Source organism: Ciconia boyciana, chromosome 2 (assembly GCF_034638445.1).
Source record: "Ciconia boyciana chromosome 2, ASM3463844v1, whole genome shotgun sequence".
NCBI lineage: Eukaryota > Metazoa > Chordata > Aves > Ciconiiformes > Ciconiidae > Ciconia > Ciconia boyciana.
The window spans coordinates 161,303,119-161,319,883 of NC_132935.1; the positions used below are offsets into that span (position 1 = coordinate 161,303,119).

The window sequence follows — 16,765 nt, forward strand, 5'->3', positions numbered from 1 at the left end:
TTATATCTTCCTGTTTTCATTTGGGGCGGCTGGTTTCTAGTTCTTTCAGGATTTCAGTGGCTGCTTTGAGAAGCGTTTGCGTTCCCCTCTTCTCCAGTGCAACCTCCACTCAGTTTCACACTGCGGTGCCGTGTCTTGAGCGTCTACCAGAAACCACTCCCTAAAATCATGTCTGCCCCAGGAGAGCGGTGAAAGATGCTAAAAAAGAGGAAATACTGCCTTCTGCTTGTGCTGGTTTTGGCTGGGACAGACTTAATTTTCTTCACAGTAGCTAGTATGGGGCTATGGTTTGCATTTGTGCTCAAAACAGTGTTGATCACACAGGGATGTTTTTGTTACTGCTGAGCAGTGCTTACACAGAGTCAAGGCCTTTTCTGCTTCTCACCCCACCCCACCAGCGAGGAGGCTGGGGGTGCACAAGAAGATGGGAGGGGACACGGCTGGGACAGCTGACCCCAACTGACCAAAGGGCTATTCCATACCATACGGTGTCATGCTCAGCATAGCATAGAAAGCTGGGGAAGAAGAAGGAAGGGGGGGACATTCGGAGTGATGGCGTTTGTCTTCCCAAGTAACCGTTACGCATGATGGAGCTCGGCTCTCCTGGAGACGGCTGAACACCTGCCTGCCCATGGGAAGCAGTGAAGGAATTCCTTGTTTTGCTCTGCTTGCGTGCACAGCTTTTGCTTTACCTATTAAACTGTCTTTATCTCAGCCCATGGGTTTTCTCACTTTTACCCTGCTGCTTCTCTCCCCCATCTCACCGGGAGGGGAGTGAGCGAGCAGCTGGGTGGGTTTAACCCATGATGCTGCTGCAACAAAATTGCCTGACAGCAGAGACATTTCTGTCAAGACCTCAGTGCTGGGTCAAGTCTAAAAAAGGGCTCCAAGATTTATTGCTGAGAAGTGGGAACCAGCCAGGCCAAAGCTGTTCTCCAGTGTTAGTTGTATCGTGCACTGTGGCTGCTGGAAGGCAGCGCAGCCGTCCGCACAGGGCCTGGGCACGTCTGGGATGAGCTGAGGGGTGCTGAGCTCGTGGCCTGGCGTTTGGCTGCTGGAGCAGCAGCTGTTGGAGCTGGGCTTCGCTCCTGAGTGCCCACCTCGGCCCTGGCACCAGCGCATGGCCAACCTCGGAAACAGGAAAGAAACGAGCCACGAAGCAGAGCCACGCTTGGCTTCAGGCTGTCAGCCACGGTCACTACCAACTCCGTGAGTCATCAGGAAGGAACTATTTGACACAGAGGCTTAAAAATTAGTCCCAGGCGCAGTTTCTTTACAAATAATAAGTGTCTCCGTATGACAACGGCAAACTGAGTGCTGCAACAGCTTGTAACTCGGGATAAGGCTTTTCCCTCTATCCTTCCTCTTCAGCCAAATTCCCACGGGTCAGCCGTGAGCGGTCACGCACATACAGGACGCAAACTGAATTTCCACCTAATCCCAGGCAGCCCGTGCAGGGCCTAGCTGAGAACGGTCAACTGAGTCAGGACTGGGTGTTCACAGACAAGATTGATAACCCACATTTGTTCAAATTTTGCCTGCGATGACCCAGCTGTGCAGCTGCAGCACTGAACGTACACGGCTGTGGCCAAAAATTGTTCGCTGCAGAAAGGGCTGACGCTGTCCCTAATGCCATCGCCTCCACCTGTTCCTGGAAACCGGCAGCGGTCCCTCGGTGCTGGCAGCGGCTGGGCACGCACAGCCAGTGCGGCGTGGGAGGGCTCAGCCCAGCCCACAGCCCTGGCTGAAACCACAGGCCCACGCACGCAGCGCTGCCAACGTGGGTATCGCTAATATTAAAAAAAAAAAAAAAAGTGTATTATTTATACAAGAGTGAGGTGGAATGTTTATCTTCTTTATATTACAGAACAAGCCAGCTGCAACTCCGTGGTCCATCAATTCTACGTTCTTGTCTACTATTGCAGGCTTAAAGAGCACATGTATTGAGCTGTTCTTGACTGCAGCCTCCAAATTTCCACACCAGGAGCAAAAGGTCAAAAATTCTCTGTGGCAACAGACTCAGACCTTAAAGCGAACTTCTGCTTTGCCTGTTGGAGGATTTCACTGTTTTTTTATTTTTTAAATATTTTTTAAAAGGACATCATAAAGGCCACAGAAAAAGAGGCAGAACAGCCTAAACAGCCTAAACAAATTTCACAGCCTGCAGGGAAGCCCGGCACACAGCTGGGAGCAGCTGTACCAGCACCCACTGCTGCTCCACACTCACTCGTGGGAGCAGTCAGGGTTAATCCGACAGGCGTAAACCAAGCTGCCGCCCATCCTTTCACCCCTGGCAAGGACTGGAATTAATTCCACACACAACGGCCACCCAGGTGTCCACCCGAGGAAGCAGGCATTTTGTGTAACGACAGGCAGCACAAACCTGCTCTCGAGCTGGCTGGTTTTATGTCGCCCTCGCTGCCGCTGAAAGGGTTCAGCTGGAGGCCGTCGTTACCTGGCACAGTGTGAATCTGTTCCAGCCCCACAGGCCGGGCAGCCCTACATGGCCCTGCAACAGCGATTTGGGGACTGATTTCAAGACTCGGGGTGCCCCTACAAGGGCCACCTGACCCCACGAGGCGCACGGCACAGGCCTCAGCTGAAGTACAGCTGCTGAAGGGGTCTGCGGTGGTTTTTTAAGAGACCTTTGGCAGTAGGAAGGAACTTGGCTGGTGTCTAACTGTAATGCTTTATCCGGAAGAACTTCCACTTCAGCCTGTTCTGGTTTACAATTAAACCCTGCTTACCTGGTCCCTCCCTGCCCATGACTCACCGCTTCCTCAACTGCTGAACGAGGCAAGAAGCTGCGGAGCGGCCAGGGACCACTCTTACCTGCTCATTTTCTTCCTTTTGCGCTTCTCCCCCCAGGGTGGCTGCCCTGGCAGGCGGCTGAAGGACCAAATGCAATCTGTCACAAGTGAATCTCTCCTCTCTGCGGGAAGGCGTGTGTCTATAATTACTCTGACATTATCCTTATTTGCCTCACGCTGCCCAAGTGTCAATAACTGGATGCCAGAGTATTTGCGCCGTTGGAAAATGTTTCTGCTGCCCAAGCGAAAGGGCAAGGCTGTCCTGGCGCTGCCGACGTTTGGACTGCACGCTCCCCAGGGAAGGCAGGTCGCTGTGGTGTGATAAACAAGGCCAATGTGGGCAAGAAAAAATACGCTGGGTAAGAACAGCTTTTCTCTTCTGCAGCAGCTTCCACACACTGAAGAAGCATCCGGGGCTGAGGCAGGAAGTCAAAGAAAGGTAAATAGTGAAATAAAAGAACTTGGGAAAGGAAACAGAGAAATGGAGGAAAAAGACGAAAGAGAGAAATTATCTGTCAAACCTTCCAAGATGTGAGAGAGGGAGAAAGAGCCGGCTGTGAAGAAAAGGGAGTGAAAATAAGGGACGATCCAAATTTTGTGAACATTAGTTTGCATCAGTTTCTTAGTTGGTACTTTCTGGTCCAAAAGCTACAAAGAGTAAGGCCATACAGATTAATAAAAAAATGATACTTTATTTTAGATGCAGCTACTGTCATGAGTCATCAAAATAGACTTTGTAATAGTTACTTTGTTTTAAATATGAGGTGACGAATGACAGCTAAGAATTGAAACTACATGAAATGTCCTAAAATTGTAAATTAAGAGCGCTAAATTTAAATATTACAAATGACAATTTTCAGAAGAAAAAAGGGAATAAAAATATTTTCCAGAAAAAGTAAAATAATTTGGCCAGTAAAACCATACTAAAAACGTAAATTAATGAGATACTGCACGTGAAATACTTGAAGAGGACTCCTTTCTGTCATTGTCATTTAAAAGGTCCACAAAGCTAAAATCTCACAATTTAAATTACATTGCTCTAATAATTTCTCTTACTTAAAAACAGTTCAATGATCCAGGATAATCCAAGGAACCGCTGATAAATTGCACTTCTACGTGGTGTTCTGCAGTAGGGCTGCTGCTGTTACTGCTGCACCTGACCAGGGACCGGTGACCACCTGGACCTTCTCACGCACACAGCTCTCCATAGCAGAGTATTTCTAAGGGTCCTTGCGATGGTTGTGCCAGGTGTAGCAGCTACGGGCTCCTCACACAGCCCTCCAGAATGACTTAAAATCATGGCTGAAGGGGAATCGGGTCTTGGCTTAACGCTTCTCAGCCGCATCCTCGCTGTCTCAGCTCTCAAAATGCCACTGCTGAGGAAGGGACCCATCACAGATGGCCATGGTCACGTACCCTTTGTGGCTAAGTGGATCTACGACCTTCATGCACTGCCCCACGGAGACCTGGTAGAGGCGGTTGTTCTTCTAGAGGAGACAGACAGACAGATGGGATTTATTTATTAAAACTTCTGTTCTACTCCACTGTCAGAGTGAAGCCGAAACCAATGCTTAAGGGGAGGGGATGCTCCTTCCTGACTGATGAGCCCTTCAGCAGCCTCCCTGACACACCAGACCCACAGCAGCAGCATTTAAAAGCCAGAGTACAGCACATGCCATAACCACGTTCAGGCCTTGAAACGAAGCCTCTCACGTCCTTACAAAGACCCAGTTCTTATTTTGTTTATACCGTAGTCTCTTAATGAGGTGGAGAAATGATCAAAACCATTCCCCAGCACTCAGCAAAGAGGGAGCCCACAAGGCTACAGTCGGGTCCCTGCTCTGCATCTGGCCAAGCCTTAGCAAGGCCGCTGCCCTCAGCATCCACGTGCTGGGGAGCTGCCACGCAGGGTGACAGGTCTCTCGTGCATGGTGGGTCACAACAGCCAGGGCAAGGCCAGACCCTAGTCAACTGTGAGAAGGAAACAGATAATTCTCTTCTTCCCCCACCCAGCGGACCCTGTCATCTCCCCACTAACAGCTTGTTGCAGCTGCTTTGGTGGCCCCTTTTCTGTCTGGAAAGGACGCTCTGCACAGCCCCAACAGCTCCCATGGGCAGCGAGCTCCTGCTCTCCTGCATGGAGGGAGCAGATACATGAGAACAGCCGCACCGGGCTCTGTGTCACTGCTTACAGCCATAAGCAGATGTCCAGTGAAGCAGGAGAACATGCCAAGAATACACAACGCTCCTCCAGAATACCGCCCCGCCCCCAGTCTTGTGCTGTAACCAACAGTGCATGGTTGGCCCTTCTCTGTACCAATGACTCACACACCTAACGTATTTCCCCTCCCAAGTCTTCACTTCTCTAGAGTCCCACAGCCTGCTCACAAACTCCTCGTGAAAGGTGCCCCACACCTCAAATTGCCCTGCCACCCATCTCTGATCATGCCCCAGCCCTAATTCAGTCTTTCTGAGAGGAGGTGACCAGCACATGCAGTACAGTGGCACGATGACATTTCTCTGCTGTGGTCCCTATTCCTTTCCTAATCAATCCTAGTATTTGATTCACTTTCTTTTGTTGTTGATCATTAATGAGCACCAGCGTGACGCTGTTACAGATCCACCTCCCACAGCCCCAGTGGCAATCGCCAGCTCCAAGCCCATATTTCACCCATGAAGCCCAGATTCCTCCCCCGCCATCACAGGTATCACCTGACAATAACTGTGCATTGAATTTCAACGGCCATTCTATTGTCTGTTCTCTCAGTCTTGTAAAATCTTTGTCCGCTAACTCAGGCTGAAGAACCCGGAATAATCTCTTAGCAGCAGCAGAATTTTTCAGCTCACTACTCCCACTACCATTTGCAGCTGTGGCTGTGGCACTGCTGGTGCAAGCGTCAGACATGCACAACCCTGGGCACACGCGGTATCTGCCTCTTTATCTCCAAACCATCCTGGACTGCAACAGCCTTCCTTATTTGACTGCACTTAGGAACTCGTGCTGCCAACGAGCAGCACGGTATGAATCCAAGACAGTTTATGCAGAGCTGTCGTTGAAGCGCAACAGGCAGTTCTGGCAGTGCCCTCCTCTTTGTTCAACGAAGTTTGTACTGCAGACTCACTGCTATGCAGAGGGCATGTGAGGGGGCAGCTTCTGCGTTAATACCCAGGAGCCAAATTTCATGTGTATGCAGCACTGGTTCAGCTTTGTGAAACTGGCCACTCCAGACTCTAAACCATTAAACTAACAAGATACTATTATAGGGCAGAAGCAACTGCAAAAAACCTCCTCTCGATCCTCAGCTCTGCCCTATGCTTCTTCAAGCATTAAGCAGAAATCACCACATGGACTGCTCCTGTCTCCCAGTCCTGCAAATGAAACACAACAAAGAGCTGTGGGGTGGATTTGTTCTCTCTGGCACGTCCCTGTGAGCCACAGTGCTGCAGGTGGCTGTGACAAACAGAAAAAAGGCTAAACAGGGCTGCAGAAACCTTCCTATGTTTCAAAGGAAAATGCCTGCATGTCCCAGAGCTCAAGGAAAGCCTTGTTCAGGCTGAAATGCAGCCACCAAAGCTGTCTAACTTCTGTTGTACACGCTGCTTGGACTGTGGGCTGGGCCCAGTGCAGCACAATTGGCTTGGTACATCTGAGGTTTGGTCATAATTAAACTCAACCCTGATATCCTATTAGTGCTATTATAATTTATCAAGACATTAATTACAAGCAACATGCTATATACCAGCCGCTCCACTTACCCCAAATGTCCACTGCTGTGAGCCACCGGACCCATGGCATTTCATGAGACGAGGTGGATCGGATGAGCGAGTTTCCGAAACATCCAAGCAAAGGAGATTATTTAAAATCAGCTCATGATCTTCATTGTAAATCCAGACCTGAAAGAGAAGATAGAAAGACATTTATCCCAATGTTTCACAGCAGGTGCCTTGCATCTTTTGTTCAGCTACAGAGGATGCACTATAGCATCTGGATGTCAGAGATGTGCCTCACAACACTCGCTGCCTCTTTCCTGCCTTTTTTCCAGCAACTGAAATGTAACTGCAGTGCTCTACTGCCTTCCCAACATCACACAGTGTTAGCCCGTGCAGAGGCACTAAAAGGACCACTTGTGATCCTGCTCTGTACTGGCATTTTTAAAATTAAGCAGCCGCCCTATATTCCTCCTGTCCAGGCAGTTAGACAAGCTAACGCGACAGGCAAGCGGTGGATCTCCGAGCAAGTGACCAGCCACTCTCTGAGCCACCTCATTAAGCCAGGCAGTAAATCTCCTTATCCAAAGATGATCCTTTAGTCATGAAGGAGGGGCTGGTGGATTGCCTCAACTCCACACAGGGAGCCAGCATGGAGGCCAGAGGAGGATGCTGGGTCACAGCAGGTGGCCCAAGAGCTGTGGGGAAGTAGCTTGGCAGGTACACAAGGCCAAAAGGTATCTCCAATCTTCTTTGAAACTGCTGCATTTGTCCATAAACACATAGGAATTTATTTACCATTGTGCTCTAGGGTCAGCTTGAATGATGAGAAACCAAAATCAGCTGTGCAAATTCTGGTGCCAGGTAGCCTACATTAGTTCCCACACTGGTCCGAGGGTCCTACTCCTTGCAGCTGGTGGCCTGGTGCTCAGAGATCTTCCCTCAATTAGAAGATGATCACTGACATCTAGATGCTATTAAAACTTTCCATGCTGCTCTCTGGGGAGCAAGAGAAATCACTGCTTCACCATTCCCATTCTGAAACTACACACTCCATAACTGGCAGGTTTCTGTCCTTCTCTGCTCCCCAGCCAAACTGCCATTGCTAGCTGTGCCGTGCTTAGAGGGACACCAGCCCTCCCACATCACCCCCACTTTGTTTTAGCTGAACCAACATGAAAATGTCTTGATCTGGACCTCCAGAACCGACACAATATCCCAGCAGCTCACATAGTGGTAGGAACTGTGTTCAGCTCCTCTCTGAGGCCCACATGTATAAAGCAAGAATGTATTGGTTCACATTTCAGCTTCAACTGCATTTGGGTTCCTGAATTTACATGACATTATAGGAGTTTCTCTGTTACCACACTGAAAACCATCGTCACCTCTAACAGGAAGCAAGGACACACTCAACCTGTCAGTTTGTCCTCTCCCATGTGCTACTTGGGCACAAGCATGTGTTTTTATTGTTGGTATAAAATACCATCAGGCACCTTCAGTTGGTGTAGTTCATGCCCATACCCTGGCTAGCCCTCAGTGGGCTGCCTAAACCTTGCTTTGGAGCAAGGCAGGTCTGACGCAGCTGAAGGTTCAGGGAAGCTGGACCATCAGTCTGGTCTAACTGCAGGAGCTGCTGGTCCCCCCTCCACCCCTCAGCGCCTTCAGGCCTGCAAAGTCCTGGGCCAGTATCAGTTAGGCAGAGGACCTGGAGCTCTCATAAACAACAGGAGAGACTGATCCTTGGGCCAGAAAGCAAAGAAATGGATAATCTTTGGTGTGTGCACCTCAAAATACCCCAGGTTAGACAGGGGTAGGGAAAAGGAGGAGGAAGTATGTGAAAACTGTAACTCTGCAGTGCAGGGAATATACGGAGACCATCTGGGTAAACACCAAACTGCTATTTTCTGCATGCGGAGTGGGGCCCCTGCATTCACCTGGCACCTGGACAGCGTCTCCCAACCTCTCTGGATGCTGAGCAGGCGACAGCATAGCTGGCCATGTCTCTCGGTCTGCCGCCATTCCCAGACCCAACCCCAGGCTGGGATGTACAAGGAGCACCCCTGCCACCATCAACTCCCTTCCCCCTGACTTCTGCCTCTGTGAATGAGAGGGAATTGAGCCCCTCATAACTGTACCAGAAGTACCTGTACCTACAGGCACGCTAAGTTCTGCTGCACTCTTCTTCCAGCCCTGTTCTGATTTCACACTGCTCAGTGCTGCAGTAACTATGCCCGCTGTGTGATCCTCTCCCCCCGCCAAGTCTGCACGAGTTTCACACTCAGAGTGTGGAATATCAAATTCTAGGCAGAAAAGTCAGGCAAATAAAACAAATTCTGATTTTTTTTTTAATTTTTTTTTTTGTCTGATGAAACTAAAATCAGCCTTCTGGAGGGAGCTGTGATTCAGGACACTGCCTCAGTTGGATTGAAAAGCATACAGCTCATTCATTATCACAGTGACTATTGTAATACAGTGAAGGACTCCTTTGAGGACGTGCAGGTATTAACATTAAAATTTGTCCTAATCTCAGGCATTCTGTGCCTTCAAACATAGTTCTTCTGTTTAAACCCTGTCATGAGAAAGAAAGCATGGCAAGATTAAAGAGGAGAAGGGAATGGAGAAATAGCAGAACTTGCCAGAAGAGTATTATTATGAAAAAAAGAAGAAGAATGGAGCCAAATCCAAACAACAGATGACACTGGTAACAATTGAGAGAGAAGACTGCAGTGACACAGGGAGCAGACCTTTAATCAAAAGCTGAGTAAGGGCAAAGAACACACAACAGTGGTTAAATCCAGTGTGGTACTTCTCCAGAAAGGCTTATACAAGATGGCCACAATTAATTTCAAACTAATTATGTGTTTGGTGTAGCAAACAAAGGAAAGAGGGGGGGAAAAAAAGCCTGAATTTGGGACACATTATGGTTCCAAATTCAGATTAGAGTATCAGTATGAACTTGCAGATTATTAACAGATTCAAGCACAAGGAAAGCAAAGCCACCCCATAGGGTTTTTTGTTCTATAACTGCAAGCCTTTGCAAACTCCAAAATTTATTAACTACTTTGCTGCTGAAGACTGGAAGGGTGATGTGTAGCTCTCATTGTTACAGGCTGAAAGGAGCAGCAGCCCAGTATAGGAAGGAAACATCTCCTGGCAGCCAGCACCACTGGTATCTGATCTACAAGGAGAATAAACTGCTCTCATTTTCTTTTTGTCCATGACTTGCTTGGGTTCAGGCTCAAGCACAATATCAAAAGTCTATACTCAATAAGATGCCTGCCTAGGATTTATACCTCAGTTCTAAGTGATGTCTTGTTTTATCCTCCTACGTATTTTCTACAAAAAATGACATTTTAAAAATTTATTTTATTAAAAAAAGGTAAACAGACAAGGTGCAGGATATTTTTATCCTGCATCTACTTCCTAATGCCTAGGAGAGCATCACTGTCAGATTTCAGTTTCTAAAAATGAAGTTGTGCCCAGCTCCTGCCACAGAGGAAAGCAGCACCTGTAATTGCTGTTCCCCCGAGACACAGGCTAATGACTGATCTGCTCCACAGGTCTAAGGAAATCACTGACCATTTTAACTGGAGTCAAAGAAAAACACTGGGATGCAATTAGAATATAATGACTTGTTTCTGTTTTCAAATAAAACCTAAATGGCAGACGTTACGGAAAAACCTCTCTCCATAATGAAATTGACCATGTTTTGGGTTAAATAAATGATTTAATTTTGTGACTGCTGTAGGATTGGCCTCTTTCTAGCAGCTCTCTTCTCCCTGCCTCTCAACACAGGCAACAGAATAAGAGGAAAGGTGCAAGGACCCCTTCAGTCTTGGACTGCAGTGGCCCATTCAGCTGCTGACCAACCTTCTGAGGTCCTAGGTGTCCCTGGAGCATGTAGAGATCTCCCCTAAGGCAAAGCATTTCAGGTTTGGCAGTGCTCAGATGCCTGCCCAAGTCTCCCACCCATCAGGGTCAATGCCTTCACCTTTGGCTACAGGGGCACAGAGGTCCTGCTTGTGTTTAGTCACCCGGACCACAGCAGCTGGTTCAACATTCCCACAGTGGAAATGGGACCTACAGATCTGGGATAAGCGTTCTCGCTGCTAGAGCAAAGCCAGCGTGTGTACCCTTCTGGTCACCTACAGACAGGTGCGTAGCAGAGTAGGTCTCGTGGACAAAATAAATGGGAGGAGGTCCAAAGTATGAACTCTGTTAGTATAAACTTTTTTTTTTTTACACAGGTGCAGCATAGGAAGAACTGGATTTTGAATTTAGTCCCCTGAAAAGGTAGTTCAGATTATTTACAGATTTAAGACTGAGGTTTCCTAGGGCTTCTAGTACCTTCAGGATTTTACTTCACCCCCATATAACAAACAAATCACCCAGCCTTCTCCTGGATTGATTGCTAAGATGACTTCATTAATCTCATTTACGTTCAGACAGGTGGGTAGAAACAGAGCTTCTCTTCATATACAGCTTAACAAACAGTTTCAGTGATGACTACAGTTTAACTCCTTGCAAGGACAGCAGTGTCACATTGCTGAAGACTGGATAGTGGAGCTTTTTTGCCCTCTCATTTTACCAATATTTGGATTTCCTAACTGGTTTCAGGTTGCCACTGCTGGTAAAGGAGACATGCTTTTCACTCCCTCCGTAAAACCCTATATCCCAGTGATCCCCCTCTGGGATTTTTTTTTCCCATAATAAAGAGATACAGGGCTGTGTTACTGAACTTTTTTTTTTGTGAAAGATTAAATTATTCCTACAGTGAGATTAATTAACGTAAATAGAGAACAGCTAGCTGAAGTACTTCAGAGGAAACTGAAGTGAGGAAAGGGCTCGAATGGTGCCTCATCATCTAGGAGGATGGCCCATACTGGCATTTCCTTTTGAAAAAATGGAATTACCTATAGAAGATTGAGTCCACTGTCAATACAGACAGCTATATTAAAACAAAACCTATCACCTGACCTAGGGAAAAAAAAACAAAACAATAAATCAAAGAATATGTAGTAGGTAGAAAAGGGAAGCTCACTGATCCTAGCAAATAAATATTTCAAAATGATATGAAATACACCAGGAAGCATCACCCTACCCTTTGGCTTTCAGAGTGCAGTGGAGTGTAGCAAAAGGCATGGCTGGCCAACTGGCAAAGCTTTGTGGATATACACTCTTATTTGGTCTGCAAATTGTGTTAGCACTAGAGGAATGCATTGAAAATTTTCAGTAAATACAAGACCATAACTACTACAGAAACAGCCCTTTGTGTGAAAGAAAATCCCTGCCGTGAACCATGCCGACAGGAGAAGCATTCCAGTACTTTCAGCAGTTACAATCTGTTGTTTAGATTGGCAGTACTGTATTATTCTGTCAGACAGTTTCTAAAAGACAAAAATTCAGCCTCAGCACTGAGGAAGAGATGTGCCTAGCAATTTGCACCATCACAGCTATCTGCATATACTTGAGCTCCTGTTATTATGGATCACAATGACATCACAGCACTAAATGACTTGTGAAAATCATCAGAAACAGCAAAGTTTGGTGGTCTATAATAATTATTTTAAGCTATTGCTACCCTGAAAACCCAATGTTCTCCTGAAGGTCGTTCCAAAGCAGATACATGCTTTGTGTTTCACGGTTCAGTGTGTTGCTGATGTTTCATAACAATTGTTAGAGGGACCGAAGAATTGTGTTCCTTCAATAGTTTATGGAAAAGCAGCAAGCAGACTTAATCTGAACGTCTTCACACTCACTCTAGACGTGTGTTGTATCGGAAAAGTGAACTAACAGCCACGATCTAGAGGTTTAGAAAGATCTCACAGAAGAACTGCACGTGTGAGCACATCCTTCTAGACTCTGACTCTTGACCAGTTTATAAAGTATGTATTCTTACATTTATAAAGTGCTACAAGAGTGTTAACAAAGCTTTTCTGAAATTCCCTGCTCAAATCAGTTATCTTTTAAAGGCCCAGAGCACAGATGCACATGCTTAGACACCTTAGCACCATCCCCAGCTGGAATGGCGTCAGTCACATTTTTAAAGCTTAAATATTGCTAAGTAAGAGAAAGGTTAAATTATTGGAATGAAGTAAACGCACAGAGGAGAGGTTATAACAACACAGGAAGTAAAGTTTAAGAGTCCACCTAGCGTATTTCAAAACGAACAGTAGAAAAATCCACATAATTCAGTGGACTTTAAGAGGAGATTTTTTGGAAAAGGAACTTGGCTTTAAGCATTTAGGTCAGGAACAAGGCAAGTACATGTTAGCTACATAACAAACCCAATCTTCTTTTAGCTGTTGGATCACAAACACTCCCACTAGTTAGTCCCATGTTGGCCATTGTGCTTCACTCCAAAACCTTCCTTTTCAGTGTTCTTTGATGCTCCTCTTCCAAGTTTGTCAGTAACTACTTCTACTCCTCCTCCTTTAGGGCAGTATCTAGCCCAAAGCCTGCTTCAGCATACCCGTCTCCTAATCACCACCTGATTAACCTTGGCATGATGGTTTTGGGTAGAATCTACACCACAGTTTCCTACTTCCACTTTTCAGACATCTCCAGTCTTTCATGATGATCTTTCCATGTGCCTAAATATTTTCTATCCTCCTTCAACACTGAAGTTTTTGTGGTGTGCACTACCTTGTGCATTCTCAGTTTTGTTTCCAGAAAGAGGTCAGACACACTACTGAATTTCAGGAGAGTGTTTACTTTGGCAATCTTGGCAGTTCCCTTCACACAACCACTCTTCAACTACAAAATTTCTCATTCCATGTTAGTCTTCTGTTTGCAAAATTCACGATCAATTTTTCTGCTTCTTCTGACCTCTCTGCACTGTCCTTCATTGTCCAAAATCCTGCCACCTCTTCTACTTGTGCTATTTTCTAACTACAAAATTTTCATCACTTACTCCTAAGTTTGTGTTCAATCCCCAGTGTGATCCCAGACTGAGTATTTCTGTAACAGTTAATGAAACATCCTAGTTTTAATGAAAACTTAGAGAAAGACAAATTTTTTAAATATTTTCTAGATGCATCACCTCTGTGAGAACCACTTCCTTTATTGCTTTTCCTTTCTATAGCAAAGAGATGAACTGAATGTCACTGTCATGTCAAGTCCTAGAAAACAGGACAGTTTGATGTGCTTGAGTAATTTTTGACTACTTAATGATGATAATCTAAGTCAACTTCAATTAGAAGTATTACCCATAATGGTGATACAACTGCAAGTTACACAACATCTGGTATTTCTTTTAAATCAAGGAGTTAAGTGAGAATCTGAAATTTCTTAGCAGCCACGAAGGCTAGAGAAAACAAAGCAAGCATAAACTAAAGGCAAAACAGACTTGCTTGTAAGGCCAATCTCATTACTTCAGCGAGTCTGGTTTCCCCAGACACTCACTTTTTAAGGTCAGCTCTCACATGGATGAATCATCTATGTTACACAGAAGACCATTTTCCAGTCAAAAGATTACACAGAAGATCATTTTCCAACCAAGAGAACTCCAGTCAATGAGTCTTAAGGCAGCTCAGTTTTGTTTTCCCATCCCTTTGTATGTTTTTCCAGGTAGACTGCACCTTGGTCCTTCAACTTACTGAGCAGTAGCATGTATTTTTCAAGGGAGGGTGTTACCTATTCACAGAGCAAAAGCAGCCTGGAAAGAGATAAACAGTGATAACTCAGTCCTGTTCCTCAGAGAAAAATTAGCTGGCATCAAATGAAATCAGCACCAAGTGGTACCAAATTATTTCCCACAGAAAGCACAGCTAAGCTGTGGTACTCACTCCCACAGGATGCCAAATACTTACATGAGGTCAAAATACAATTAGACACTCATGAAAAAGCAAAAATTCTACAAAAATACCATCTTTGGCTCAGAAAAACACTAAACAAAGACAAAAATACCACTCACGAAGTGTAGATTGGTATCTTCCAGAATAACTGTCTGCACTGTGCGTATTAGCAACACACATTTAACTTGCTGCCAGTGGGCATCCAAGGGACAAGATAGCTGGGTACCTGCCTTCACCAGACCCAACACAGGCTTTCTTATTAGGCCAAAGGCATAAACCAGATGCTTTTAGAGCAAAAATCAGCTGAAAATACCAATGGGTTGAGTGTTACCAGAAATGACAGTTAAAAGCTTCCAACAGTCAGGAAATTTCTTGCTATTTTTACAAGCAGAAGCTGTTAATTAAGTGTCATCTTTCTCTACATTGTTCTCATGTATCTATAGCAAGATTGTTCAAGAGGATATGAAAGAAAGCTGGCTGAATGCACTCTTGGGATTTATTAGGAGAACAAAATAAGTCTGATGGCAGAAAACCATAGTGTTGGTTAACATACTTGGTTGGAGAACGAAATCACTGTGAAAGAAGATAGCACAACCATTTTTTTTTGAGAACTAATTGCTTCTTTTGCCACTAGTAAACTAGATTCATGAGAATAGAAGCCAAAGATCAACGATCTGAGCATTCATCTGTCTTTCTCAACACCAAAAGGATAACTGAAGTTTCTGTCTCCAGGAGGAAAAAAAATAATCAGAAAAAGGTTTTGATAAGGAAAAACAACAGACTTCCTCCTCCAGCCATGTGGCAGCTCACTATTAGAAATATTGCAGGAAGGAGAAGGGAAACAGTAACTGTGAGGACCCATCTGTTCTTACTGTGGACATCATCCTCTGGAAGGCATTGCTCCTTTCTCACTCACAGACTGAATCTCACTCAGAAAGCAGCATTACACCTCTAGCACTGTAAATGTACAATCACTGGTGCCAGCTACTATTACATTTACACGGGCAGTAAGATTGGCTGACTTTCTTGCAGCTAACGGAAGAGATCACATAGGAAAACCCTGAATCCCATTCCAGCTTAAATTAATCCACCTTTAAAACAGGGACCTACAATTTGGTAATAGAGATGATTACTCAGTCCTCCACAGGCAAAGTGCAGGGATGTATTGTTTGGTCCTGTCTAAGTGGCAACTGGAGACCACGTGCCTACAGCCAGCCACGCTTATCCAGACACTGGCTAACACCCATCACACTGTCTCCCTCTCTCACATTCAACTGGTGAGACCACAGGTAGGAAGCAGAAAGTCCCATTAGTTGACAAAGCACACAACTTTTTGTTTGGGACTAATACAAATCATCCTGCTTCTACTTCTGCAGTTTCTATATCCTGAAAACTACTGCCCATTTCATAAAGTATCAAGTTAGTCTAGTACAACCCACCTTTGGTAAAGCTACACTGCATTACATTCCCATGGTCCATTTATTTTGTGTCTTTGATTACTCTTTAGATGAGATCTAGTTTTTAGACTTGGGTCCCATGGGCTCCTAAATCATAATATTCTCAATGTAGTTCTTAGCTAGGTAAAAGTCTTTATGGCATTAGGTGAAGATCTCTCTACCCTGGAGGTTTTTTATCCAAGTCCTGAATTTCTGTTGCCTGAAAGAATAGAAGTGGAATAGCAAAGGCTTCATATAGTAATATAAAAACTCTCATTAGATTTTCACATCCATCCCCAATTAATCCTCACCTGTAACCAAAGAATTTTCTAAATTCATTATAATTCCTTCTATTTAAAGATGACAACAAATCATTCATTCACCCCAAACTACAGCCACTCCAGCAGCAGAGGACTAGTTGTACAGTACACAAAGGACAGCAGGCCAGAAAAAGGCTGCCTTAAATCCTGGTATGAGGAACCGACTGAAAGAGCTTCTACAAATTCTGAAGTGTCAATCAGTGGCTTATGAACCCGTCAGGAGCCACTTCAGGAGAGTCTTAAGGCATATACCGAGATTTATGCCATAAAGATAGGAGATTATAATATCCAACACTCAGCATTAGTAGGTACAGAGCAGCAAGATCCAGAGTTTCCTTGGCCAGCCTTGCGGTTTGAATGATACTCTGAAATCAGCCTGCTTGCTAATGAGACGTTATACTAGAGCACTTTGCCAGCAGGAGAACATATTAGCAATTTGGAAGATGTGAATCACTATTCAATATAATTCAGAATATCATACCTGGTTTTGATCATTGTAGTCACATTCCCGAACCACTACCAGGCCTCCTTTCTGACTTGGGTGGCCCTGGGCGACCAGACATTTGTTGGTTTGAAGGTGATACAACTATGAAAGGAAAAGAGTTTGATGGACTGAGTAAACAACAAACATTACATACCAAAGGGAACATATGGTAATGCTTTGGAAGCCCTAGAACTCAGTGTGCTCACAAAAA

The 16,765-nt window shown here is 45.2% G+C and overlaps 1 protein-coding gene across 3 annotated transcripts in view; it reads right to left on the bottom strand.

Moving 5' to 3' along the window:
- Positions 1 to 3,491: 3,491 nt before the first annotated feature.
- Positions 3,492 to 16,765, bottom strand: part of GALNT11 (polypeptide N-acetylgalactosaminyltransferase 11) — a 55,127-nt gene continuing 41,853 nt past the window's right edge. Inside the window, exons 9-11 of one of the 3 annotated variants that reach the window (XM_072854747.1) lie at positions 16,552 to 16,656; positions 6,567 to 6,704; positions 3,492 to 4,297 (exon numbers count right to left, since the gene is read on the bottom strand). In XM_072854747.1, coding sequence (XP_072710848.1) covers positions 4,166 to 4,297; positions 6,567 to 6,704; positions 16,552 to 16,656 — 375 coding nt within the window. In that variant the 3' untranslated portion in view covers positions 3,492 to 4,165. The remainder of the gene's footprint in view (positions 4,298 to 6,566; positions 6,705 to 16,551; positions 16,657 to 16,765) is intronic. The other 2 variants (XM_072854746.1, XM_072854748.1) reach the window with 2 other exon arrangements.